Here is a 25,194-nt window from a genome sequence, read left to right on the forward strand (position 1 = left end):
AGGTATACTCTCATCGAAGGAGCGATATTCGCGCTTCGATGAGACATAAAGTGGAACTGTCAACCCAAGGCGTGCCTGATCGTCGTGTGTAGTGGTTGTGTTCAGAATCCTATAGGGCTTACGGGACGCCTTACCCGCCCCCAGATTTCGATCCGTTGCTTAGCCGTTGTTCCCGGGCTGACATGCTTGATTTGGATATGGATGCTCGCACGATGTTCGAAGGAAGATGTTTGGTAGAGCAGGGGAGAAGTGTATATAAAGACGTCGTTCGTCGGCTTGGAAGTATTCTTCATCAGCTCGACTCGACTCTACTCTTCAACTTCAACATCCAAACCAAGAAATCACTTTTCTCACACACGACCAATCCTCCACTTAACCATCACCATGCGTTTCGCTGCCGTCATTGCCGCCCTCGCCATCACGGCCACCGCTCTTCCTGCGACCTCTTTGGAGCAGACTGGAGCAGCTCTCGGTATGCTCTTTTCACATGAACTACCACGTCCGCAGAAGCTCTTGCTAACCACTCTTTTCCACATCAGATGCTCAGGCTGATGCTTGCGCCGACTTCGATGCATACCAGACCTGTACTGGAGCCTGCAGTGGGCTCGCCCCGGGCTTTGCCTGCGCTACCAATTGCCTCATCGCCTACTGCGCTTAAACTGTTACCCTTGGCGCTTAGAACTGTATTCGGGCGGCAAGCAAGGGGAAAGACCCTGGCTTCGTTGTTGGATGGGGGTAATCTTGGCCGTACTCTTAATTGTACTTAGGGTCTGTGGACTGGCCAGCCGTTCGTTGCTCGCATGCACAATGAGAATCTGTTAAAGTCAACCATGTCCAAGTGAAGTTCCATAGCGTGATGTTTCAAAAGAGAAAGTAGATTGTGTATAGATTGGTATCAAGTTGAGTACAGTCCCTTAACGCCAAAGTGCAACCCCTCATGATCCAAGAGAACTCGCCGTACATGACGCTGAAATACCAAAAGCAAGCCATTACACCATGCAATCCCGTCCCAACGTTATCATATCATGTCGTATCGTATCCAGCCTATCAGCGCCTTCCAAAGCCACCGGCCATCTGCTTCTGCACATATTTGGCGCCCTCTTTCTTGATGATAGGTAGGGCATAGTCCTTGAACATGCCCATAGCCTGCCTCTGCCACTCCGGCTGTCCAGGCTTTCCCGGCTTGCCGCCTCCACCTCTACCACTCCTGCGGCGGTCGTCGTAGCGATCATCGTCGTCGTATCGACTGCGCCTATCGCGACCTCCATCGTCATAGCGAGAGTCGCGACGCGGCTTGCTATTGAACATGTCGTCGTATTTGTTGTCGTAGCCATCATCGCGGCGTCTGCGATCGTCACGGGGCCTGTCACGGCGTTCGCGGTCATCGTAGTAGGGGTCCTTGTCTTTGCGGCGGCGGTCAGACTTGTAGCCTTCGGACTTGTAGCCGTCGCGGTCACGGCGCCCATCGTCTTTGGGCCGGCGAGGAGGATAGTGCTCGTCGTATGAGTCGTAGGTATCCTCGTGCCTGGGTCGGCGGGGGCGGTCGTCGCGGCGTTCCTCGCGATGCTTGCGTCGAGGTTGGGGTGGTGGAGATTCAGAGTCAGAGTCGGACGAGTAGGACGGTTGCCTGCGATGGCGACGTGGTCGGGCTCCACGAGGGTCACGTTCTTCTGCTGTTTGATTAGCTGGAATTGCGAGGCGCGCTGACAGGATGGCATACCTCTAGGTGGTGGTGGCATAGATTCAGGTGGTGGAGGTGGCATGCCCTCCATTCCTGGCGGCGGAGGGGGAGGCGGCGGAGGATAACCTTCGTGGCCTGGTGGAGGCGGTGGAGGATAGGCGCCATGCGGGGGCGGTGGAGGGTTGTTGGGATATGGCGGCGGCGGCGCATCGTCTACAGGCCTCTCCTTGCGAGAGCGGCGGTGATCGCCTCTTCGGCTGTCGCGGTAGTCGCGGTAGTCTCTCTTGTCGTCTTTGCCAGGCGCCCATTTTGGCTTGCCGTTCTCGTAGCTGTCAAAGCGGTACGTGCCCGGATCTGCTTCCTTGTCAGCGCTGTGCCGATTCAATGCATACTGGACATCTTACGTGATGGCGGCGGGGGCGGCTGCTCCGGTGAGGAATGTCTGTCTCTATCGCGACGACCCATGTTGCTTGCTTGTTGTAGCGGTCAAGGTGCAGGTAGTGGTGGAGTGTAGGTGTCCAGGTAGCGTGGTCTAACAGTCGGCGGCGAACATCTGACACTTAAAGCGCGGCTCTCGGCTAGGCCGCACCTCCCAGCCCAGTCTCACAAGACACCATGTCGTCATATGCCCTAATGCCTCAGCTCGTCGTGCACAAGTGCAAAATTTGCGGGGCTGCCGACGCATTCGAAGCTTCGCGACGGCGTGGCAGAGCTCAAGTGGGCTGTGTATGTAGGCTGCGATCATCGTGCATGGGCAGCACGTCTAGACGGGCCCACTTCTGCAAGCCATTGCCGTCCGCGATGCTCAACTGGCCAGGTTGTGCGCCTGAAGAGAAGGGCCGTTCCCCCGCAATGAAGCGTGGGATAAACTGAAGATCAGGGTCTTCCGGAGATTTCGACGATGGGGTATTGCTACGTGGTGTGCAAAGGGTGGTGCTGCCTTATGCTGATCTATCACACGCCCGTATAGACGTCAGGGGACGCTGCACTGCCCAATCGCTACACCTGCTGACTGACCTCGTTACCTCAGTCTCCATATCCTGACCTTGCCCACGATCACGGGAAGCGGTGAACTTCGATACCACATGCGGACTAGATCCCATGACTCAAGTCTTCGTCTACATCATACTCGGGCTTCAATCGTATCGCGACCGAATTTTGACTATTCGGCGACATCACAGTAGCTCACCAAGATCCAACGTCACCTCGTTCATCGAGCAGACTACGTCACACAAACGGCACGATGGTAAGAGCATGTCGATCAAACTATCACACTCATCTAGGCTTGATCTGAATTTCCACCAACGTCACCGTGGTTCAGAACATCTCGATAGCCTGAGGGGGCTGGGAACTAGACTGGACCTGCATAGAGTTGCAGTCTACACGATAAGCGTCTTAGCGGCCTCGCTCTTCAACGTACTACGTAGTAGACTAGATCTGATCAACCTCTGCTGCTGCTGCTCTCTCTTGTCTCTGCTTCCTCTCTATGTGTAGGCTCAGAGCAAGCTCGACCAATATTAACTGAAGCCGTCCAGACGGTCACGAGGAGCTCCTGCGCAAAAGCCCTTCTGAAGCTGCAAGAATTGAACTCCAGTGGTCCTGTCAAGATGTTCCTGGACCTCGGTAAACTACGTGTACGCCGTCTTGGTTCGGACGCGAGCCCCGGAACTCTATCTAGCTAGCTTTGTTGAGATATCAGGTACCATATCGCAATAATTGCTACCTCTATTGTGAAACAAAGGTTACCTGTTCACCTGCTAGCGCGACTGCAAGCCAGCAGATTTCATGTACAGTTTTGATATTGGTTGATTTCTGGCTTGTTTTTGGTTTGACGGGTCACCAATGGTCGCACCTCATACAAGGGAAAAACTGAACACCCTAGAGGCTACATCAAGAAGAAACCCTGCAAATTAGGTGGCCTAACGTCGATGTAGGCTCCAGACCTGTCCAGGTTTTCCCTAGGTTGACGTGGTCGTGTACTGGACTTGGTCATCCCAAACGACTATATCCGCTCCCGATACACTGGAGGAGCTGAAAATCTACTGTCGGCTACCTCGCTGAGAGTGGTGCTGGCCACGACCTTGAGGTTGGGCGTAATACCCGCGACCACGTAAGTTCGCGGAATCACCCCCTCGACTCTGGCCAGACGTGAACTGCCCGCGCCCGCGCGAAGGTGTAAAGTCTCCTCGACCATGACCAGGTACGAATTGGCCCCGTCCGCGAGAAGGTGCAAAGTCAGACTCTCGACCCTGACCGGGTGTGAAGTAGCCACGTCCGCGCGGAGCTGCAAAGTCTCCTCGGCCTTGAGCTGGCGCGAAATTCCCACGACCGCGAGGTCCGCTGTTGTAAGCACCCCTGCCCCTTCCACCACCCCTTCCTCGATTGCCATGAGTAGGGAGCGGCCAGAATGTTTCACGTGTCTCTCTGTCCACAGCCCAACTTCGTTCTTCCATCGTACGCAATACGATTGGCCCACCTTTCTCTTCCCTCACAAGAATCAAAGCTCGATTCGGCCGATTCTCTCGCTTCAGCACATCTCTCAGGCGTATAAGCAGAGCAGCGAGTTTCCTCAACGGTTCCTGCTGGTTCTGCTCCCATGTCTTCACCCTTACAGTTGCGACTTCCTCCTTGATCCTCGATACAACACCGGTACCTTTCTCGTAGGGAGCGGTGTAAAGCAACGATGTACGACCGAACCAGAGCTGATCTTGACATGCGACCAACCCTGATGCCAATGGGCTATAAGCCTGAGTTTTGAGCTCTAGTATCTGGGCTGTTGGTACGATATGGCCTTTTTGCAGGACCCGGATTGGCGCATTGTAATTGAACCTTGGAGGGTTCACGTGTGAGCTTCCGCTCACCGCTGCTGCTTCGGTCTGTGTGAGATCGTCGGGAATGATGCCGTCGTCGTATGCATCTGCTTCGAAGCGACAAACGACGTTGAGAGGACCCATTGCATATCGTATAGCCCGATAGTGACTCGTCGCATCCTCCATGTCTTCAGTTTTCTTGGTGAAGGCTCGCTCGAAGTTGAACCCGTAACTCTTCCCGTCTGAGCGTTTCCACCACCGTGACTCCCTGCGCACGATGACGAGTGTGTTGAAGACTAGATACAGATTGAGGCGGAGAGGTGCGTTGTTCTTGCCCTGAGCAAATTCCAATAACACACGGAGATTGTTGCGATCTGCGAGAACGTCGACGTTGTGGAAAGTGGTGTTTGGTGACATAACCCGGAGGGCATTGAACATCGGCAGGTACGGATTTTTCGGTTGGCGAGCGTAGTTGTAATCGTTGGAATCCCAGCCACTATCCCTTTCCACAGTGTGCGGCAGGCTTGGCGGTTGCCATTTTGCTGGCTCGCCGGGAACTAGATAGATGTGAGTCTAACAATACTCGAAATTTTAACTGGTAAACGCCTGGCTGGAGGTCATGATATACTCACCAAATATCGTATTGGTACCGTCTTCCGCAGCCTGCCAGTTGTAGCAACACAACAGCTCCGGTTCCTCGTCCCATGTTACTGGCTCTGGTACCGGGATGAGTGCGGTCTTTTCGATTGTCTCTACAACATGTCCTGCATCTCTTGCAATAGTGCTGTTGAAGCGCGCCAATTTTCTCCTGCGTTTCTCAAGTACGACTGGATCGATCACTTCTTCTTCAGGAATTTCCAGAATCGCATCCCCACCGTCCGAATCGGAGTCAACGCCATCTTCGGCCGCAATTGTGGGCTCCACAGCACTGTCACCCTGCAGTTGCTGCCAACTCGAACCACCCAAGGCCAGGGCAATTTTCGATTCGAAAGAAATGGCTGCCGAGTTCATGTCCGGTGGTGCAGAAGCCGCCACAGGATTCGGCTCGAGTATGCGCTGCTTTGGTGGATTGGCCTGCGAGTCTCTTTCTGGCGTATCTGACTGATAGTCTTCTCTTTCACGTTTTCTTCCACTACTGTCGCCTGGGCCACTAGTTCGCTCTCCAAATGCTTAGGAGGGACGATGAGCGGGAGGATTAAATTCAGGCGTGTACACAAACGTACCGTACATGCCGGCTGTTTCGCAGCGCCTTCCCAGCTCTTGCGCTAGAGGTTGATTACGCGCACGTTCAAAGGGGCTGTAACTTCGAATGGAGTAGAGGCGCCTTCAGACGTATTTGTGGTGAAGGGATAGGTTGTGTTGGTATGAAGAAGCTGGATAGGCCTGATTCAACTCTGTCTATCGGGTTGAATATGTTGGATTCAAGTAACAACCAACGGTAATATGGACGTGGTGGTGTGAGTAACGAGACGACAGATTGTAGGGAGCAGGGAGACGCGAAGGCCGGGGTGACGCGACTTGGAAGGCCTCGATGAGTGAAACTGGATTAGCGCTTCGGCTAACAGCGTAGCGCGTGTGATCCTTCGATCGTCCAAAAGCACCTCCAGGGCTGGACAATTCAGAATGTCCTCAGTTTCTAGATGCTCCCGATTATTGCACCCGCACTGTCATGTGTATCCGGAAGGGACACTCGGTGAGTTCGAGCAACCTTTACTATTGACCGCGAGACCCGCTTAATGCATTCGTCAGAAAACCAGTAGATTGAACATAGCATCGTAGTATTTTCAGGACTCCAGCACGATGTAATCCAGTACTATAGCGCCATTCATATCAACTTACAACTTCCATCCCCGCTTCTTCGAAAGCGCCGTCTCCTGCCTGACCGCCAAATCAGCAATGATTTCCTCACTGCCGCCGCCCACAACCTAGCACACGTTAGCATCAGCATACTATCCTAGACTTCACATTTCAAGGAATCAAACATACCATCATCCTCAGATCCCGACTAATCTGCTCAACAATAGCACCAGGCCCACCCTTCTGGTACCCAGCACCACCGAAGATCTGCTGCGCCTCGCGATTCGCCATCTCAAGTATACGACCACCGTGCACCTTGCACAGGGCAATTTGGCCCGCAATCTCCGGATCCTGCCAACCGAGCGGAGATTGCTGGATATGGTATGCGAGTTGTTCGAGCCATGCCCAGTGGCTCTCTACGTACCGCCCGATGGTAGCGAGTTTGTGCGCGATGATCTGGTTGGCGATGAGAGGCTTGCCGAATGTGTGTCGCTTATGTGCGTAGTGGAAAGATTCGCTCAGACAGGTTCGCGCTTTTCTGTTGCAGCCTATGCTCATGATGAAGCGTTCCTGCAGAGGTAGAGGTACGAAGTCAGTATTTGTCTCAGATGCATTTCGTACAGTCAGAACTTACCTTGTTGAAGTTGGTCATCACAATTCGAAAGCCTTCGTTCTCTTTGCCGACAAGACTGGATACAGGGACGCGAACATCGTCCATCTCCACGAAGCTTGCGCCTCCACCCTTTTGCCCTGAGTTGGGAATGCGGCGGTGTGTGAGTCCGGATGAGTCGGTGGGAATGACAAGGACGGAGATGCCAGTGGCGCCAGGTCCTCCAGTTCGAACAGCAGTCGTCATATGTGTGGCCCATGGCATGCCAGTAATCCATTTCTTGTACCCGTTCACAACGTAGTATTGTCCGTCTTCGGTCTTCGTTGCGGTAGTTTGGAGGTTGGCGACGTCAGACTACACACTCTAGTTAGCATTCTCTCAACCAGAAATGTAGACGTGTTGGGGAGACGGTATACGTACACCACCACCCGGCTCAGTAATGCCTAGACAGAAACTAGTCTCCCAATTAAACAAACCTGGCAACCACTTCTTCTTCTGCTCCTCGGTTCCATGATGTACAATGGGCGGAGCACCAATCACGCTGCCACCGCCCAGAGCAACGCCCACACCGCCCTCAATCCTACTATTCTCATCCGTCATGATCAACAAGTGGAACAAGTCCAAGTCGCCGACCGGTATGCCCGCAGGTCCAGGAACATTGCGTGGGCGATACGGTTCTGGCACGTCCGCGAATGCGTAACCAGTCTGCGCCCATTTGAGCCGTTCCTGGGCTGGAGCCTCGCCAGCTTCCTCCCAATCGAGCATGTACGGCTTTATGTTCGTGTCGATGTATGTGCGTAGCGCATTGCGTAGTTTCTTGTGCGACTCGTTGTAGTAGGGGGAGGCGAGGGCGGAGTACCACGACGGTTCGCTCCATGGGGCGAGGTTGCCAAAGGTTTCCTTCTTCTGAGGCTGCATTACGGAGGGAAGAGGCGTATCGGCGCGCGGCTTGGGGTTCGCCATCGTGTGTGCTTGGTGGTATTACAAGACATTTCCGTTGGAGTGAGAAGCATACTTAGGTATTGGACTACTTCGTAGTGGAGTTGAGATGCCGCGGCTGAGAGACGACGATCATGCTGACTCGCGTGCTAAACTGCGGGGGTGCGTAGCCGATTCGCGCGTCCCCAACGCGTCCGCCCTCAAATGTCATCTTGGGTTTCGCGCTCGAGCATGAAGTCTTTTCGCCAGTTAATACGGTTAAACCATACCGTGCAAAGCTCGAAGGTCTTCTTCATAATCACTCAGAAGACTCTCTGAGCAATCTAGAATGAGAAACGTGGTGAAGTCACGACAACATGATGGGTGGCTTTGAAGTGAAACCTGCGAAGCTTTATTACTGTCTCGATGCTATTTACACGGACTCAAGTCTTCCGGCATAATGTCGTTCATTATTATATTCCTCCACTCGTATCAAGTCGTCAAGACGATACGTTTACCTGACGCAGTAACCACCGTCGATGAGGAGATCGGAACCCTGATATTGTTAGTGACTTGAAGAGGTATAATCTGGACGTGTAAACTTACAGTGCAGTAGGATGAGGCGTCAGAGGCGAAGTAGACGTAGGCACCCTTGAGCTCGGTGGCCTTGGCGTCACGGCCCATGGGGATCATGGAGTGCCACAGCTTCTGGATGTCCTGGGGAACGAAGTCGGAGAGACCAGTGTCAATGTATCCGGGGGAGATGGAGTTGACACGGGCAAAGTCCCTCCACTCGTTGGCAAGAGACTTGGCAAGGTGAATGCAGCCAGCCTTGGCGACGTTGTAGGAGGCCTGCTCCTGGGGGAAGTTGGCAATGTGGCCGGACATGGAGGAGGTGATGACGAGGGAGCCGGTCTTGCGCTCGCGGAAGTGGAGACCGACGGCACGGGCGCAGTTGAAGGTACCAGTCAAGTCGGTCTCGATGACCTCCTTCCACTGCTCAACGGTAGCGTCGAGGATACCGTTGTCGGCAGTCTTTCCGGCGTTGGCGATGAAGACATCGACCTTGCCGAAGTCCTTGATGACATCGTTGACGAGCTTCTCGCAGGCGGAGTAGTCGTTGACCTGGCACTTGTAGGCCTTGACCTTGACGCCGTACTTCTCGCTCATCTCCTTTGCGTTCTTCTCGGCGCCCTCAGCGCGAGAGTTGTAGGTGATGGCGAGGTCGGCGCCGTACTCAGCGCATCCTCGGGCAGCCTCTGTGCCAATACCGGTTGGGCCGGAGGCACCAGTGACGATGACGACCTTGCCCTTGAGGCTGAAGAGGTCCTTGAGCTCGGTTGCTTGGGGAACGTTGATCATTGTGGCGGTTGTGAGGGTTTGTGAATAGAGTAGAAAGGTTTTGGGGTATATAGAAGAGAGATTGGGTTTGAGTGTGATGGAATAAGAAGATGGAGGCTGATCTGGAGGGGCACGGAGGGGTTCAAGTACTCCTCTGCGGCTGAAAAGACTTGATGGACAGCTTCACGCATTAGCGGTTAGTGAGGGGCGCTGGGTCGACAGTGACGTGTGGCTCGTCCTAACAGCTTCTGGACGTCATGCCACCGAGCGTGATTCGCCAATGGCACCAAGATGTGGACAGTCTGGCTTCGCTATTCCGCTGAGATCCTAGCGACCGACGGGGGTGGGTGGGTTGCTGTGACGTTCCTGCCCCTCTGTTAGCTTGCTCTACGGGAGCTTGGGCCGCCTCTTCGTGCCTTCCAGGCGCGTGAACCCATCGCATTGCTTTTTCTCCCACGCGTTATCATCGATTTCTCCGATCCCGTGGCTGACTTTTCCAATGCTACAACCTAATGACTTTAGGTACGCTTGTCTCGTGGTCTTGCCTAGGTGCCGCCGAGCTGTTGCATGTTCCCAAAGTGGAACCCCACGATTGATACACGACATGCGCTGTCAGCGATTCATGCTTTGACAGAGACATTTGGCCGTGTCAACCCGCGCGTCTAAGCTGCTCGTGCAGTACGAAGCCGCCACGCTGCCACTGGAACACCTTATGCCATGTTGAATGTCATGCACACCCACATGTGCTACTGTACTCAGCCTTGGCTACTAGTAAGCAAGGCGCTGTGCATTGCTAACTGGGAGCCTGGCAGATACAGTAATCGTTACTCAGCTCTTTCTTCTTCATCGAGGCATCGGTCGTCTGCTCGATCCTGTTGGAAGACTCTGACGGACCCTGCATGTAGCTGCAGGCGAACATGGTAGCAGCTCCGAGAATCTCTGCGTACATCGACATGTAGCAAGCGGATCCGATCGGTCGTAGAAACCTTGGAACTGCCGGCCTAGAGCGTGAGTGATGTTGCACGGCCGAAGGAAAACCGCGCATCCATGGAAGCTCCACGCATGCGGAAGCCGTCTCCCAACCATCTACGATCTCAACACGCAGAATCAACGGGGCTTTATTGTCAATATACATGACGTTGCCGGTATCCGCCGCACGCTGACTTAGTTTGCCATACTCCATCGGTCCCGCGCATGGCTGATGGGAATTTCATTTCTCCGATGCCGCAGACGCACGTGACACACTCGTCGGCCAAACCTCCAATTCCATCTCAATAGAAACCTACGATATCGTATCGGCTCGGCGAGCGCTGCTTGATCCAATATCAATGTCGAAACTGCGAACGTGTAGTCTTGTAGCACCTTCTAGCTAGATTAGCCAAGCACCTGCCACCGGGTCTGATGCAGCCCTCTGATTCGCAGCGATGCGCAGCCATGGGGTTCACCATACTTTTGCTCATGCTTCGCCATTGCCCCTGAAGGTCGATAGCTAACACGTAACATTCGTCTGCATCGTTCCAGACACATTCCCACACTTACCTCTCCGCAACCCGCAGGTCCGCAGCAATGGTGCAGAATGCACTCCTCCCGAAGCCCCTCCCCGCCGACGCCCTCGTAGTCGGCCAACTGGTTACAGAGCCCCTACACCCCGAACGCGACTCCTTCTACCCCGATAAAGCGCACGCAGAGGTCGACGATCTGAACGACTTCCACATCCAGCTCCGCTACAAAGACCTCTACTCAGTCGACACCGAAGGCCGCTTCACGACCAACTATGGCGCGAGGTTCGATCTCGGAAAGATATACAGACAGCCCAACCTGCTCACTGTCAAGGCTGAGCAGATGATACAACGGACAACGCAGTCATCGTCGAGAGCTTTCCAAGCCGTCTGCAACGACCCCGAGGCACGCATCTGGATGGCCGAACAGATCAAAGCGGGCAAGCCACTCTACATCGTCCTCGGCCTGACCGAGCTCAAGAACGCAACCTTCAAGCGCGCCAAATTGCGCGACGCAGGCGCCTCGAACCGCATCAACGAGACGCCCATCGAGAAGGACGCCAAGGTCCCCGGACCCCTCCGTGGCAGAGCGGAAGCCAGCTTGGGCGGAATCGGCACCGAGCCATCTATATCTGGTGTGTTTGGCATGGACGTACGCCGCGTTGCTGCGCGGCTCACGACGCCTGCAGAGCCACATCGGCTGGAAGATATTGACTACAGGTGGCACTACTACGACGTGCCCGGCTCGGTGGACAAGGAACAGTTGATGGTGGGGCTGGGAGCGCCGTTGAAGGCGAATGAACTTCGTCTGATGCTTGACCTCACAGACGACGACGTTCAGGGCAATCTTGACGCTATCAGCAAGCTCAGTCTGGACGCTCTGAGCGCTACGGCGAGCCCCATGCTTAAGCCTAGTACGCCGATGCTGAGAGGGCGCTCGCCTTCTCCTCATCCTACTATGCTACGCTCTTAGTGCTGTGGGATTGATAATGGTGGACACGTTTCGAAGTAGCGATTTGGGTTATGGATACGTATGATAGATTTACGACGAACGCTCTGACAACACATATACGACCTTGTACGGCCTGGCATCCCTCCGCTTCTTTCTTATGTAGTAGTAGTTATGCATCCGTCTTGTTTCTGTTGAAAACCGTTTGAGTTATTCCCATCACCAGAGTTCAAAGTCATAGCGGAAGAGGTTGTTCAAAGTGAAAGTAATCGTATTAATCAAGCAAGACAGACCTGCGCTTGCAGTAAAGGTATCATAAGACAACAACCAGCCAACCGAAAACGCCCCATATCGATCGTATATACGTAACTAAGCGTGGACATGGCCATAAACAGTGGACATCGTGACAGGCTAGCAACAACGCCTTGAAGAGATCCAAACGCCAATTGGGTAATCCAAGAATTTGTGGAGAAAAAGAGGAACGAAGCAGCACAAGTAAGCGTGGCTCATGATGCGGCGGCAGGTACCTCAGTCTGTGATGTAGTCTCGACGACAGTCTCGACAGCGGGTACTTCGACAGCAGCAGGAGCAGCAGCGACCTCTTCGGCTAATGTTGTCTCTTCCTCAACAGCAGCAGGTACGTCTTCAACAACGACACTCTTCTTCTTCTCCGGCGTCACACAGCTAGCATCGAATACGTTTGACAGACGCGAGGGCTTCTCGATTCCAGCATCGACAGTGACGTACGAGGTAGCGTCACAGCCTTCGGCATAGAATTCACTTGGTGCAAGGTCACCCAGTGGCCTCCGGTCCTCCTCCATGGCATCTTGGACAAACTTGCGAAGACGAGGTTGCTTGACAGGCATATCGGCTAGGATATCAGTCTCGTAGCCGTCGTCTAAAGACGAAGCGTGGTTGCGCTTGCGAGTTTGCTGAGCGAGGAAGTCTGGTGGTGGGACGTTCTCCTTGCCGCGGTCCTCGTTGCTGGCCTTGGTCTTTGCGTCATCGTCGGATGAAATGTCGAGGACAGATGCGGAGTGCTCCATAAGGTTTGCGGCTTCCTGCTCGGGCGTGTCCTCGTGGATCTCGAAGAACCAGCTCTTGGGCATGCTGTCATCGACGATTGGGGTCTGCGGGGCGGGTGCTGAAACAGGCGTGGCGGCTACGGTAGGGGCCTTGGGTGTGTAAGTCGAGATGGAGCCGCTGAGGGCCGCGTCGATGGAGAAGGGTAGGCTGGGGCTGCTCTGCGTGAAGGATGGAGGGTCGACGCGTCGGAAGGGCGAGCTGGATGCGCGACGCTTTGAAACAGCATGGAGACGCTTGTTCTTGGGCGAGCCGCGGCTGGTGGAGATGGGCGTTGACTTGGCAGTGTTGGGTGACGAAAGTGCTTTACGCACAGACGGGACGGAAGGTGTCGCGTTGAGGCTGCGGGCACTGGGCTTGGCAGTCGAAGTGAACATGGCCGGCTTGATGTATCCTGCATCGCTGTGGCTGGCTGTCTTGGACTTCTTGGTTGGGCTGTTGAAGATGGACGGGTCCACGTTCTCGGAGTCGGCATCTTCGAAGATCTCGGGTGCGCGCTGGCGCTTACCCGTCGATGGCGTAGGAATTGACTTCAGGCCCTGCGGAGACGCGAAGTTCGGTGTGAGAGCTGTCGCATACGCGTTTAGTTAATGCAACGGCACGTGGAGTGAAGCTATTTACCATTTTGCCTGTTCTTCGCGCTCTGGAGTACCTGGAGGCGTGACGAGCCAAGCTCGGCAAACGGCTGGCGCGTAGAGGTGGCCATGGTAGAGACTGTCGGTGATGTTGCGATAGCGATTGAAATGATGTGAAGAAGGTGTATCGGCCCGAAAGATTAATTGACGCGATTGAGGTATGTGGGTAGTGGTGTTGTAGGTGATTGTCGTTGGGACGGAAGGTGCGAAAGGTGGGGTGGTTATCGTATCTCGTTTGAGCTGGAGCGCGCGACTAGGTCCAAGGCGGCAGACCGAAAACAAGAACGACAACAAATGTCTCGACTACGACTCTAACAGTGGATAGAGAAAGCTGAGTCAACGACAGAGAACTTGGACACGATCAAGTCTGAAGAGAAGAGATGGGAGAAAGAAGGATGCGAGACTGGGTCATGAAGCTATTACATGGGCGCACTCAACGCGTCCCCAGTCTCCCTCCAACTTAGCGTGTCCATCACGCACTTAGGGGCCGCCTCCCACAATCGCGTCCGTCTTCTCCACTCAGACCAGGATCATGTCCCGAAACTATCATGCAAAACTGGTTTTAACCCTCCAAGCCCCGGCGTGTAACGCAGTCCATTGGCCAGGAAGCTCCGGATCCACCTGCAGTGTCACTTGCGCCACCAAAACGCGACTTTGCGCGCTCGCGATATGGACGTGAACGCTGGTTCGATTTTGCGCGTTCATCCCGGGCCTTGCAGCGTGCTGAGGCATAGTACGTGCAGTAGAGACGCTGTCCGAGGCTTCTTGTACGTTGGTCTGCGTTTGTCTCTTGTCACAGAGATGTCATGGTGTCATAGGTGGTTGGCGACCTGGTGAAGTCCGGACCATCTGCTGGTCTTCGAGCATCGCGTTGGTGTTTCGACGCGCACCTATATGCAGCGGGGTTCGCTCTGCTCGACGCGATGAGGCAGGATGCACGCGAATTTGCTGGATCATGCATGTCGAGCTGACTTTCTGTTGGCTTTCCATGCTGACTGCTGATGCGCATATTAATTGCCATGCAGCCCTTGAGTTATAGCAGATTGGCAATCCCGTGGAGCATTTTCAAACTTGCAGCTAGTGTTTCCGATGATTCTGTATGCTCTAGCAGTTGATTCAGAGTTTCTTTCCATTGCGATGTCTCCGTTTGCTTTTTCCTTTGCAGTCACGTCGCGTCGTCGCGCCTTTCCGAGGTCTGCTTACTCCCAGCCATCACCACTTTGCCTTGAAGCCCTGCTCCCCGCGCGACTCCCCACTCGGACTGGAATACCACCCCAATTGTCATTTAAGTATGTCGCATTGTCCTCATCGAAGCCATTCGCAAAATTCCCCTTGCCCTTATCTCCGTCATCCCAGTCATCACCATCGCCATAGTTGACATGAGCGTTTTCCCCATTCCAGCTCGTTTGACTGGCGGCACGACTATCAGGCCACCCGGTCGCAGCATCAGGCTGATGGGAGTATCGGCTCTTATGGCTAGCCTGACTACCAGCTGCCCAGCCTGATCGTCCATCCTCCCAGCCAGTAGTTTTTCTGTGTCTGTTATTCTTGTGGCTAGTACGGGTGTCGTGACTTCGATGAGACCGGTGTGTAGACGGCTGACTGGAGACTCGACTTTGATTCCCTAGAGATCCGCGCTCACTATCTGTGCCGACGACACCTGCATCACTAGTCCCTTTACTTATTTCGAAGCCATCCCATGCAGTATTGCTTGAAGGACGCGTTGGACCGCCGACACGTGAAGTCGTAGCGCTGTTGACTACGTTCTGAGAAGTAAAGGGTTCAATGCCAGTCCAGGCAGGATTGTCAGCGGCTTTAGGCCTATTGCTCCAGCTTTTCTCGCTGGAAGATTTGGTGCTTCCCCATGTATATGGGTGAGGATTGTTTAGAGGTGAAGCCCATCCAGCTGTTTTGTCTTTCTCTTCGCTGTTCTTCTTGTTGGCATCCCAGTCACGAGAAACGTTGCTCTTCACACTGCCTCCCCATCCAGTTGCAATGTGATCTTCTTTCTCTCTCGAAGAGTCACTGGGCGCATCTTCAACTGTAGGCGCTCTGTAGATCGAATGGCTCTTTACCGAGATATTGTCGAAGTCTTTCGTTGACTTTCGTGCCTTGCCGCTCCTACTGGTATGGTGCGATCTGTCACTCTTGTGTGAATGACTTGGACTGGCAGCTTTCCACGCACCCTCAAACTTCCCTCCGTCCCAAGACCTTTCTGAACCTGCCTCACGATTGTCCTTAACTGGAGACAGTTCGGGAGACGGCCATCCTCCAGGTGGTGAACGCACAGGTGATGATCTCTTCTCTTCGACCCATGAGTCCGACTTTGGAACAACTGGTTTGTAGCCCCTTGAGGCTGGTGTGACGTATCTGAATCCCTCACTGATAGTCTTGAGCGGTGAGCCTGGGGCGATGTACTCGTAGCCATCGCTCACTGATATAGCTGGAGAGGCAATAGATGTAGGCTTGCTAGAAGGCCAGCCAGTGGCACCACCTGTCATCATAAACCCCGTTGGCGACCCTATATTCTCGCCATCATAAGGCAAGTAGCCGTCTTCGTAGACCGACTCAGGGATAGGCGTGAGGGCTTTTGGTGGTGAGTGGTGTGATTGGCGAGACTTCTTATCCTTGTCCTTCTTTTCACTTTTAGTCTTCTGCTTCCGGCTGTCGCCTGAGGGTTCCTTCGACGGACGGGCCGAGTTGCGATGTTTCGGTGGCGATGGGGCAAATGAAGTGCGAGCAGGGGAGGCTGGTTCGATCGTTGATGCTGCTTTGACCCACGGTCGCTGTTGCTCACTGGCAGCCTTTGGTGGTCCAGAGTCGAACTCTCCGTCCTTGTCCACGACGATAACCCGGCCATCCTCTGCTTTGATGACGAACGTCCCCCATTGAGGGGGCATAGGAACCGTAATTGTATCCTTTTTCTTCTCTCCTTGTCCGCCAGCTGTCTCGTTCGTACCCTGATTGCGATCCGGTTTCTTCACCTCTAGTCCACCTAGGCCTCGGATCTTCTCCAAATTCCGGTGTATGTCTCCACTAATCGCCCTTTGCATGTCTTCGTTCCACATCGTACCTGCACCATGTTTGGGCTCTGGTCGTTTTCTCTGCTTGTAGAAGCGAGTATCGATTGGGCCAAAGCCTGGGGTTGCTCCCGGAGGAAGGTGCATGTCCGCGCCGTCATCGATGAAACTGCCGGTATAGGCTGAGGTATCTGAGCTGTTGCTAGTAACCCACTTCGCGACATGGCCGTGGTCAAGCCCGCGGGGCGTGCGCTTCGTGAAACTGCCGCCGTCATCGACGAAAGATTGGGGGGTTATGGAACTCATGTCTGCATTGTAGTCGTATGGTTGGAGTTCGGAAGGAGCGTGGGATAGACGCTCGCAAATGTATGTTTTGCAGGCAGAGTTATTTCGATTTGCAGATTTGCGTACAGCGGGGCGGATGAAGAAGCGTCGGTGTGTTGAGGGCTTGGATGACGGCATATCCAGAATAGTGGCGCAGAGGTGAAGGTGAACAGCCTTTTGCCTGCTGCATGATAGACACACAACGACAACGAAAGTACGATATGCAGAGCGACGAGACATGTTTGCAAGACACGACAGACACAGAGACATATTGAGAGACTTGAAAACATTTACCGTGACACAGCGCCCGTGCTGCCAATTGCTAGAATACCTATGCGCACATCCAACAAACACCAACACGCACCAGCACCGACCCTCTGTTACCCTCGAAGCAAAGGCATCTGAGTCAACGCATCAACCCACCTCCTATAGCTTCGCCTTCTCCCGCTTTTTCTCCTGTTCCCACTGTAGCTGCACGTTGCGCATCCTGTACCAGCTCAACGCGCCAGCCATGGCTCCAAACGGCGGGAAGGCCCAGAGGAGGAAACTCCACCATCGCGGGCTGTTATTCCTGACGTCCTGCATGACTCTCTGTATCTCCTTCTCTAGGTAGCTCCTGTCGTGGTCATTCCAGACTACGACGCCATTTCCCGGACCCCTCCGCAAACAGCGCTCGGCCTTCTCGCGCACGTCGCCTTGACTCATAACACGGTTGCGCGCATCCTCTTCGGTAAGGTGAGAGTCGCGATCTCGCAGGCGCTTTATCTGTATCGCAGGGTCCGAGACGCCGACGACAAGAATGGTACCGCAGTAGCGTTCCCAGCCACTCTCGAAGAGGAGAGGGACGTCTAGCACGACTGCCCAGTTGCCGCGCAGATAGGCCCACACCATCTGCCTGTACATCTCCTTGCGCACGGCAGGGTGCACGATGCTGTTCAGCTTCTTCCTGTCGCGCTCCTTCTCTTCTCCGCCGCCAAAGACTCTCCGCCCCAGTGCTGGCCGGTTCAGCGGGCGTCCTTTGGGTGTCGCATCGGGGAGGAGGAGGTCAGGCGTAGTAGGCAAAAAGTGTTCGACGATGGCATTGTAGCCCGGGGTGCCAGGTTCGACAACTTGTCGCGCGATGAGATCGGCATCTACGATGGGGAGCGAGTAGGGCGCCTTGGAGAGGATGGACGACACGGTCGACTTGCCCGTCGCGATGGAGCCAGTCAGACCGAGGAGAAGCATCGTGAGCTAGGCTTCTATTGGCGAAATGGTGTTTATGTCTGTAACTGCAAGCCCGGTTATAAGGGCTTGGCTGTTGATGTTGCTTTCACATGGCGGGTGCGTGAGAGATGGGATGACGATTGCGGGGACCAGATAGTTCGTACCTCGGAGGTTAGCTAGCACGGGCCTCATAATCAGTCCATGGTTCGCATTGAGCACTGCTTACTCAAGAGCTTCATGCAATGAGACAGTGGTATGTTGTAACGGACGCATTCTGATTCATGTTTCTACGGAACTTTATTCGGAAAAGAATTCGAGAAGGATATCACTAAGCTGTTGCGCCCAACACCAATCTCATGTTCTCACTTTGCTCCACCACCACTCCGTTATGATCAAGGTTCACGGCCGCTACGAAGGCGAGTATCAAGAACTGTTTCGTCTGCGAGTGTGTTCCATGGAGGAGGATCAGAAAGCTCAGAACTCTCAGAACGTCTAGAAACCTCTTCTTCTGAAGCCTCTCCCGCGCTGTCAATCACCTGGGAATCAAAGGGCGGAGAAGGCTCCTCGGGTGCCGAAGTCGTTACCGCATCCTGCAAACACCCTTGGGTTAGCCACCTAGAAAGGAACAGGTCTAGAGGATGAGGGAGCTCAGTCTGAGACCTCTCCATGGTTCACAGTCTTGTTAAGCGGCTCGACAAGTTTGCGCGCAGGGCGGAAGATCTGCAGCTGGTTGTCCTCGGCAGCACCCATCATGAGCCAAGGGTCGTTCTTGTTCCAGTCAAAGTCGCAGATTCGGTTGGTGAATCCACCGTGCATGAACAATCTGTGAAAAGTTAGTACAAGAGCCGGACATAGGTTCGGAACAACTTACAGCTCAGGGGGCCCATCTTCTTGCTCATCCTCCGTCTGTTCAGAGCCTATCTTACTGAAGTCCCATAGGAGGACACGGCGATCGTAGCTAGAGCTGGCAAGGATAGCAGCGTCTTGCGGGTGCCACTGCAGACCGATGACATCTGAGCGATGGCTCTGCAGGCTGTGTATCTTCTTGTCGATGTTGCGAAGATCCCAGATTCCCACCGATTTGTCGGCAGAACCCGTCGCAAGCATCGAATCGAACTCGGGGTGGAACGAGATGCAGTTGACCGCGTCTTCGTGGGCTTCCTTCCTGTACAGCGCCTTCTTGTATGCCTCCTGACGAGTATCGATGACTTGCCAGGTAAGGTCGTCTGACGCAGTACCGATGAGCTGGTGGTGGATTGGGTGGTATTGGACATCGTTGACGGTTGCGCTGTGGATGTTGTATGTTGCCGTCGGGCTGATGGTCTTGCTGTTCTTAGAGAAGCCACTCTTGATGTCCCATGTCTTGACTGTAGTATCTTCGTTACCAGTCACCAGATGTCCTTCTTTCAAAGGACTCCAGCTCAAGCCAAAGCCCTCTTTGCTGTGACCCACAAGCTCCGCCTCGAACTTGACGGTGTCATCCTTTGGTTGCAACGGATGCTTAGTCCGGTCGAAAATAAGCACCTTGCCATCGACACAGAGCGACGCTATGATATCGGGATTCTGAGGCTGGTAGCGGGCCTTGTTGACCTCGCCGGGGTGGTTGATCTTCTGCACAATCTTGAAGTCAAAGGGTCGCTTCGCATTGCCGTGGCCGCCAATCTCTCCCCGCTCCTCGTTGAGCTCGGTAAGGTCTGGAACGCGGGCGTCTGGTATCTCGCAGTGGGCGATTTGGAGGTAGTTCTGGGCTTGGTTTGACGTATGGGTGCCGAGAATGACGCGGTGCTGGCTCATGTTGGTGCCTTCGACGGGTTTCTTGTCCGGCAGCCATTGTGTTGTGAGCGTCGGCCACTCGAGCGCGCGGCCGTACAGCATATCGTAGAGGAAGACACTGTTCTTCTTCCACATCTTGTACTCCTCGTTGATGATCTTCTGCTCGGTCTGTTCTTGGTCGTCCATCTCGCGGGAATCGAGAGCGTCTGTCGGTGGAATTAGTATCAGGCGTTGGGGCACTTCAAATAATTTAAGAGACGTGGGTGACTGTAGGAATCCGGTAGCGAGCTTGGATGCCATGCGCCGACTGTATCGATGCGAATGGTAAAGCGAAGCTTGCTGTTGGTCGGCATGACGCTGTCGCGGACCACACTTTCCAACAGGAAATGAACTTACCGCTCATAGTCTCGTCCATAATGTGCTTGCGATCGTACTCGAAGTCACGGGCAAAGTGTATTGTATGGAATGCTGCGTGTGTAAAGCCTGGAAGAGGCACGACGCGCTCCCAAAAGTCGCGTTTGGACCAACCCCGATGTCGATCCCTTAGCGCCCCACCTGCTTGGCAGTCGCCGCCAGCATATCCATTGCGTCGATGAGCAAGACTCCGACTCTTTGAAGACCCCAGCGTCGAGAACCACGACCCCATACTCTCTCTCGCCCTCCCGCCCACAGCGCCTCTGCGCGCTTCTCTCTATTACCATCTTCCTCCCTGTCGCCCTCTTTGCGACTCTCACCCCGCCACTTGTACACACAAGGTGCATCGCCGCCTCACCACCATATCCATCTTCAGCTATTCCTAGACAGTAGCAGTCATGGGTGTCCCCAAGTTCTTTCGATGGATGTCCGAAAGGTATCCCGGTATTTCGCAGCTCATTGCCGAAAACCGCATTCCCGAATTCGACTGTCTCTACGTAGGTACCCGCGTGTCGCAATTGATGCGCCTAGCTAACAGTCACAGCTTGACATGAACGGTATCATTCACAATTGCACCCACAACGATTCCGACAGCGTCACGGCGCGCAAGTCCGAAGATCAGATGTTCATCTCCATCTTCAACTACATCGAGCACTTGTTTGGCAAGATCAAGCCCAAGCAGCTCTTCTTCATGGCCATCGATGGTGTCGCCCCGCGCGCCAAGATGAACCAGCAGCGTGCACGACGTTTCCGAACCGCTCTCGATACTGAAAAGGCTCGGGAGAAGGCTATCCGCGAAGGCGTAGAAATGCCGACGGAGGAAGCGTTCGACAGCAACTGCATTACGCCAGGCACTGCCTTCATGGCGAAGCTCACGCAGCAGCTCAAGTACTTCATCAACAAGAAGGTCTCCGAGGACATAGATTGGCAGGGCGTGGAAGTCGTACTGTCTGGTCACGAGGTCCCCGGAGAGGGAGAGCACAAGGTCATGGAGTACATCCGTCAGGCCAAGGCACAGCCGGGCTACGACCCGAACCGCCGCCACTGCCTGTACGGTCTCGATGCCGACCTGATCATGTTGGGTCTGCTCAGCCACGATCCCCACTTCAGTTTACTGCGTGAGGAGGTGACGTTTGGTCGCCAAAGCCAAACCAAGTCCAAGGAGTTGGAACACCAGAACTTCTACCTCATGCATCTCAGCATTGTGCGAGAATACCTGGAGCTTGAGTTCCAGGAACTGGAAGAGCCCGGAGCTCTCAGCTTTCCGTTCGACATGGAGCGTGTTATTGACGATTTCATTCTTATGGCTTTCTTTGTTGGCAACGATTTCCTTCCCAATCTTCCACATTTGCATATCAACGAGGGCGCCTTGGCCCTCATGTTCAACGTCTACAAGACTGTCCTGCCCAAGGGCAAAGGATACATCAACGAGGAGGGTGTCATCAACATGGAGCGCTTGGCTATCTTGTTGGATGAACTCTCAAACATCGAGTACCGTCATTTCGAATCTGAAAACTCCGACGCCGCTTGGTTCAAGGGTAAGAAACTTGGAAAGGAAGATGTAATGGTGAAGACGGCCAAGCGAGGCACGATTGTTATGACTACCCAACAGCAGGCTCTATTCTCCAAGGTAAAGAGTTGGCTGGGCGATTACTTGGAGAAGAAAGAGCCAGCCCCGCTGGACCTTCCTGTATCTCTTCCTGCGGAGGACAGAAAATTTGTCCAGGAACTTGCCGACAAACTACATCTTCCATGGAAGACTGTACAAAATGACGACGGCGATCGCCATATTCAGGTTACAGCTCCACCCAAGCTGGTCGAGGGTGATTCTGACGAGGAGGGCGAGATGGACGACGAATCCACGAAAGCCATTGTACGTGTCGTACAGAAGTACGAGCAGGCCAAGGTTGTCGACATCTCACCCGAAGACGCCCAATCGGAGATGCAGAAGAAATACGACGAGAAGTTCGACGCTTGGAAGAATGACTACTACAAGAGCAAATTCGATTGGGATCGCAGTAATGAGGAGGAGCTCCGTAAGCTGACGGAGAACTACGTGCAAGGATTGCAATGGGTTCTTTTCTACTACTACCGCGGAGTAGCGTCATGGCCATGGTACTATGGCTACCACTACTCGCCTATGATTTCTGACGTCAAGCGGGGTCTGAAGGCGGACATCAACTTTAAGCTTGGACAGCCGTTCAAGCCTTTCCAGCAGTTGATGGGTGTACTGCCCGACCGCAGTAAGAGTATCGTACCGAAAGCGTACCATCCTCTCATGACAAACGAGGACTCTCCCATCATCGATTTCTATCCCCGAGACTTTACTCTCGATATGAACGGAAAGAAACAGGACTGGGAGGCTGTTGTCAAGATTCCGTTCATCCAAGAGGACCGTCTGCTCAAGGCCATGGCCACCAAGGAGAATGACTTGACGCCAGATGAAAAGATGCGTAATTCATTTGGTGTTTCTCTCAAGTTCACATACGCCAAAGATCTGGATTTCGTGTACCAGTCATCTCTGCCAGGCGTTTTCCCGGACCTTCCCCACTGCAAGTGCATCGAGAACATATTCGACTTGCCGACTATGGAGGGACTGGAGTACTACATCGGCCTCATGGACGGTGTTAAGCTGGGAGCCGAGGCATTGGCTGGCTTTCCCAGTTTGAAGACTTTGCCATTCCATGGCAAGCTGGAGTTTGCAGGCGTCAATGTTTTTATGCAAGATAGCCGGAACGAAAGCATGGTTATCACACTCCTTGATACAGAGCCACGACAGTCTGTCTCCCACGCGCAGGCCAAGCTGGGCAAGGCGGTCCATGTTGGTTACCCTTTCTTACACGAAGCGAAAGTGGTCAAGGTATCGGACGAGTTATTCGACTACGTTCTGCCCGAGGATGGCCCATCTCCCGCACCTGTTGCTATTCCTCATGGTCCACAGGAGATCTCTAATTGGAAGAAGACGGCCAACCGCATCGAAAACCAGTACAGCAAGCGCCTCGGTATCAACGTCGGAGAAATTGAGTCCCTCGTGCACGTAGAAATGCTCAAGGGACTTAGGAAGACTGACGAAGGAGCCACCATCAAGGAGTACGGTGAGGTTGCTGGGCTGCAAGTGGAGTACGCGACCCAGACAGTCGTAGACGACGTCTTCAGCGCAGACCCTCGCTTCCTGGAGAAAGAGGCACTCCCTATCGAGGAGGAATTCCCCGAAGGAGCACGCGCATTCTATCTCGGAGACTACGCCTATGGCCGTCCTCTGCAAGTCGTCAGCCATGCCGACAACAAGGCTACAATCATGGTCGCCAAGCTCAAGAAGCAAGAGCCGCATTTTGGACGTGAAGTTGTCAGCAAGGCTGAAAGGTCAACACCCTATGTTCCGTCTTACGTTGTGGCCAGGCAATTGAACATGCCGCCGCTTGCATTGTCCAAGCTTACGTCCTCTTTCAACGTCAACTCAAGTGGCCTCAAGCTCAACCTTGGATTGAACCTCAAGTTCGAGGCGAAGAAGCTCAAGGTGTTGGGCTATTCTCGTAAATCAGCCAACGGATGGGAGTACAGCCAGAAAGCGATGGACCTTTTGGCGCAGTATATGATCAAGTTCCCAGAGTTTGTTGCCGCCATTATCAACAACCCGACAGGTGATGGATGGGAGGACACTGACTTTTATCCTCCCGAGGTTGCAAAGCAGAAGGTCAAGGAGATTGGAGCCTGGTTAAAGAGTGTCCAGACCAAGAACTTTGAGAAAGTACCCTTGGACGCCGAGCAGCTCGACTCTGATACAGTCAAGCTCATCGAGCAAGCGGCTGACGCCAATTTCCCACTCACACAAGAAGTGGAGCCCAAGACCGTCGCCAAGGTGCCACGTGTTGCCTTGCTGAAGCCGTCTGACGCGGAGCAGCGTCTTGGACACCAGAACTTTAGCATTGGCGATCGCATCGTCTATGTTCAAGACTCTGGAAGGGTACCAATTGGATCATCTGGTACCGTGGTTGGCAAGACCCGCACCGCACGTGTTTTGCTGCTGGATGTTGTGTTCGATGCTACTTTTATGAGCGGTACATCGCTCGGAGACCGCTGTTCGCCATTCAGAGGATCTACTGTTCCAGCAACTGCAGTTCTCAACATGACGGATCAGCAGGTCGTCCACTATTCCAGTGCTGCTGCCGCGAAGCGCCCACAACAAGTACCTTCATCGTACAACATGCCTCGCTTCGGTGCCCCTGGGGGTCCTCAGCTCGTTCCAGCGGGTACGCCAGCACCTCTTCGTGGGTCATACCGAGGAGCATTCGGAGGCGCGAACGGACGGGGTGGAGGCTTCGCACCACGCCAAAGCCCAGGACCACAGCAAACCCAAGGACAGCAGCAGACCCTCCCGATTCATGGCGGACCACCTCGTGGTGGCCGTGGCGGATTTGCGCCCCGTGGTGGACAAGCAAATGGCCAGCCCGCGCAGAACCAGAACCAAGCTCCAAACGGCGGCAACGCTCGCGGTAACCTCCGTGGTGGCTCAGCAGACTTCGTTCCCCGTGGACGAGGAGGCCACAAGGGCCGTGGTGGCTTCACTGTCATCGACAACACTGACCCCGCGGAGGGAGTTGTTCCTAACAATCCGAACTTCCAGCCGCGGAACTACTCGAATGTGCCACCACCGGCCAATCTAGATGGCGGACGTGGTGGTAGAGGACGAGGCCGTGGCCGTGGCGGATTCCGTGGGCGTGGAGGCCCAAGGGGCGGCGCGCAACCTGCTGCACAGTAGAGTCTTCTTCTCGATCATTTGAATGTCTGTTCGGTATTGTTTGAGCGTTCCAGAAAGTAGGTTAGCGTGGCGTTGCGGCGTTCAGCGTGAACACATCTGGGAGGAATGCATAGACGATGCGCGTACATGTCAGGGAAAGAGATCATGGGTTGGGAAGATAACGGTGGATGGTAGGATTGGTGTAGCCTGATACCCATATTGAGTCGTTGGTAGCAGCATCAATAAGATCAAGCTCATTCGAACATGTGTACTTGTGACAATGTCCGCTCGTCTGACATGAGATGGTGAGACGGTGGTGCACTAGCGTCAAATAGGTGAACCCTGGTCTCATAGGGCTGAGCTCCGACCTCCGCGCAAGAGTCCAGATACGTGTTA

General features: G+C 54.1%; 10 protein-coding genes across 10 annotated transcripts; 2 read left to right on the top strand and 8 right to left on the bottom strand.

Annotated features, from left to right (window-relative positions):
- Nucleotides 1-1,047: 1,047 nt before the first annotated feature.
- Nucleotides 1,048-2,146, bottom strand: J4E87_000097 (uncharacterized protein; the record flags this gene model as incomplete). The annotated part of the gene is made up of 3 exons (XM_049371756.1): nt 1,048-1,673; nt 1,721-2,035; nt 2,086-2,146. The coding sequence occupies 3 exons, from the start codon at nt 2,144-2,146 to the stop codon at nt 1,048-1,050; spliced, it is 1,002 nt and encodes a 333-aa protein (XP_049237890.1).
- A 2,296-nt stretch (nt 2,147-4,442) lies between these two features.
- On the bottom strand, nt 4,443-5,721 carry J4E87_000098 (uncharacterized protein; the record flags this gene model as incomplete). The annotated part of the gene is made up of 4 exons (XM_049371757.1): nt 4,443-4,454; nt 4,543-5,048; nt 5,124-5,579; nt 5,715-5,721. 4 exons carry the CDS (start codon nt 5,719-5,721, stop codon nt 4,443-4,445), a joined length of 981 nt encoding a protein of 326 aa, XP_049237891.1.
- A 605-nt stretch (nt 5,722-6,326) lies between these two features.
- Nucleotides 6,327-7,861, bottom strand: J4E87_000099 (uncharacterized protein; the record flags this gene model as incomplete). The annotated part of the gene is made up of 4 exons (XM_049371758.1): nt 6,327-6,416; nt 6,478-6,858; nt 6,923-7,252; nt 7,319-7,861. 4 exons carry the CDS (start codon nt 7,859-7,861, stop codon nt 6,327-6,329), a joined length of 1,344 nt encoding a protein of 447 aa, XP_049237892.1.
- A 469-nt stretch (nt 7,862-8,330) lies between these two features.
- J4E87_000100 (uncharacterized protein) lies at nt 8,331-9,178 on the bottom strand (the record flags this gene model as incomplete). Its single annotated transcript, XM_049371759.1, has 2 exons — nt 8,331-8,372; nt 8,423-9,178. 2 exons carry the CDS (start codon nt 9,176-9,178, stop codon nt 8,331-8,333), a joined length of 798 nt encoding a protein of 265 aa, XP_049237893.1.
- Nucleotides 9,179-10,723: 1,545 nt separating this feature from the next.
- J4E87_000101 (uncharacterized protein) lies at nt 10,724-11,629 on the top strand (the record flags this gene model as incomplete). The annotated part of the gene is made up of 1 exon (XM_049371760.1): nt 10,724-11,629. The coding sequence occupies one exon, from the start codon at nt 10,724-10,726 to the stop codon at nt 11,627-11,629; it is 906 nt and encodes a 301-aa protein (XP_049237894.1).
- A 482-nt stretch (nt 11,630-12,111) lies between these two features.
- Nucleotides 12,112-13,394, bottom strand: J4E87_000102 (uncharacterized protein; the record flags this gene model as incomplete). The annotated part of the gene is made up of 2 exons (XM_049371761.1): nt 12,112-13,256; nt 13,310-13,394. The coding sequence occupies 2 exons, from the start codon at nt 13,392-13,394 to the stop codon at nt 12,112-12,114; spliced, it is 1,230 nt and encodes a 409-aa protein (XP_049237895.1).
- A 1,128-nt stretch (nt 13,395-14,522) lies between these two features.
- Nucleotides 14,523-16,649, bottom strand: J4E87_000103 (uncharacterized protein; the record flags this gene model as incomplete). Its single annotated transcript, XM_049371762.1, has 1 exon — nt 14,523-16,649. The coding sequence occupies one exon, from the start codon at nt 16,647-16,649 to the stop codon at nt 14,523-14,525; it is 2,127 nt and encodes a 708-aa protein (XP_049237896.1).
- Nucleotides 16,650-17,093: 444 nt separating this feature from the next.
- On the bottom strand, nt 17,094-17,894 carry J4E87_000104 (uncharacterized protein; the record flags this gene model as incomplete). Its single annotated transcript, XM_049371763.1, has 1 exon — nt 17,094-17,894. The coding sequence occupies one exon, from the start codon at nt 17,892-17,894 to the stop codon at nt 17,094-17,096; it is 801 nt and encodes a 266-aa protein (XP_049237897.1).
- Nucleotides 17,895-18,521: 627 nt separating this feature from the next.
- Nucleotides 18,522-20,061, bottom strand: J4E87_000105 (uncharacterized protein; the record flags this gene model as incomplete). The annotated part of the gene is made up of 3 exons (XM_049371764.1): nt 18,522-18,696; nt 18,745-19,852; nt 20,043-20,061. The coding sequence occupies 3 exons, from the start codon at nt 20,059-20,061 to the stop codon at nt 18,522-18,524; spliced, it is 1,302 nt and encodes a 433-aa protein (XP_049237898.1).
- A 397-nt stretch (nt 20,062-20,458) lies between these two features.
- Nucleotides 20,459-24,819, top strand: J4E87_000106 (uncharacterized protein; the record flags this gene model as incomplete). Its single annotated transcript, XM_049371765.1, has 2 exons — nt 20,459-20,557; nt 20,605-24,819. The coding sequence occupies 2 exons, from the start codon at nt 20,459-20,461 to the stop codon at nt 24,817-24,819; spliced, it is 4,314 nt and encodes a 1,437-aa protein (XP_049237899.1).
- Between the last annotated feature and the right edge of the window lie 375 nt (nt 24,820-25,194).

The sequence above is a fragment of the Alternaria ethzedia genome (assembly GCF_023757985.1).
Source record: "Alternaria ethzedia strain BMP 0044 chromosome Unknown scaffold_1, whole genome shotgun sequence".
Lineage (NCBI taxonomy): Eukaryota > Fungi > Ascomycota > Dothideomycetes > Pleosporales > Pleosporaceae > Alternaria > Alternaria ethzedia.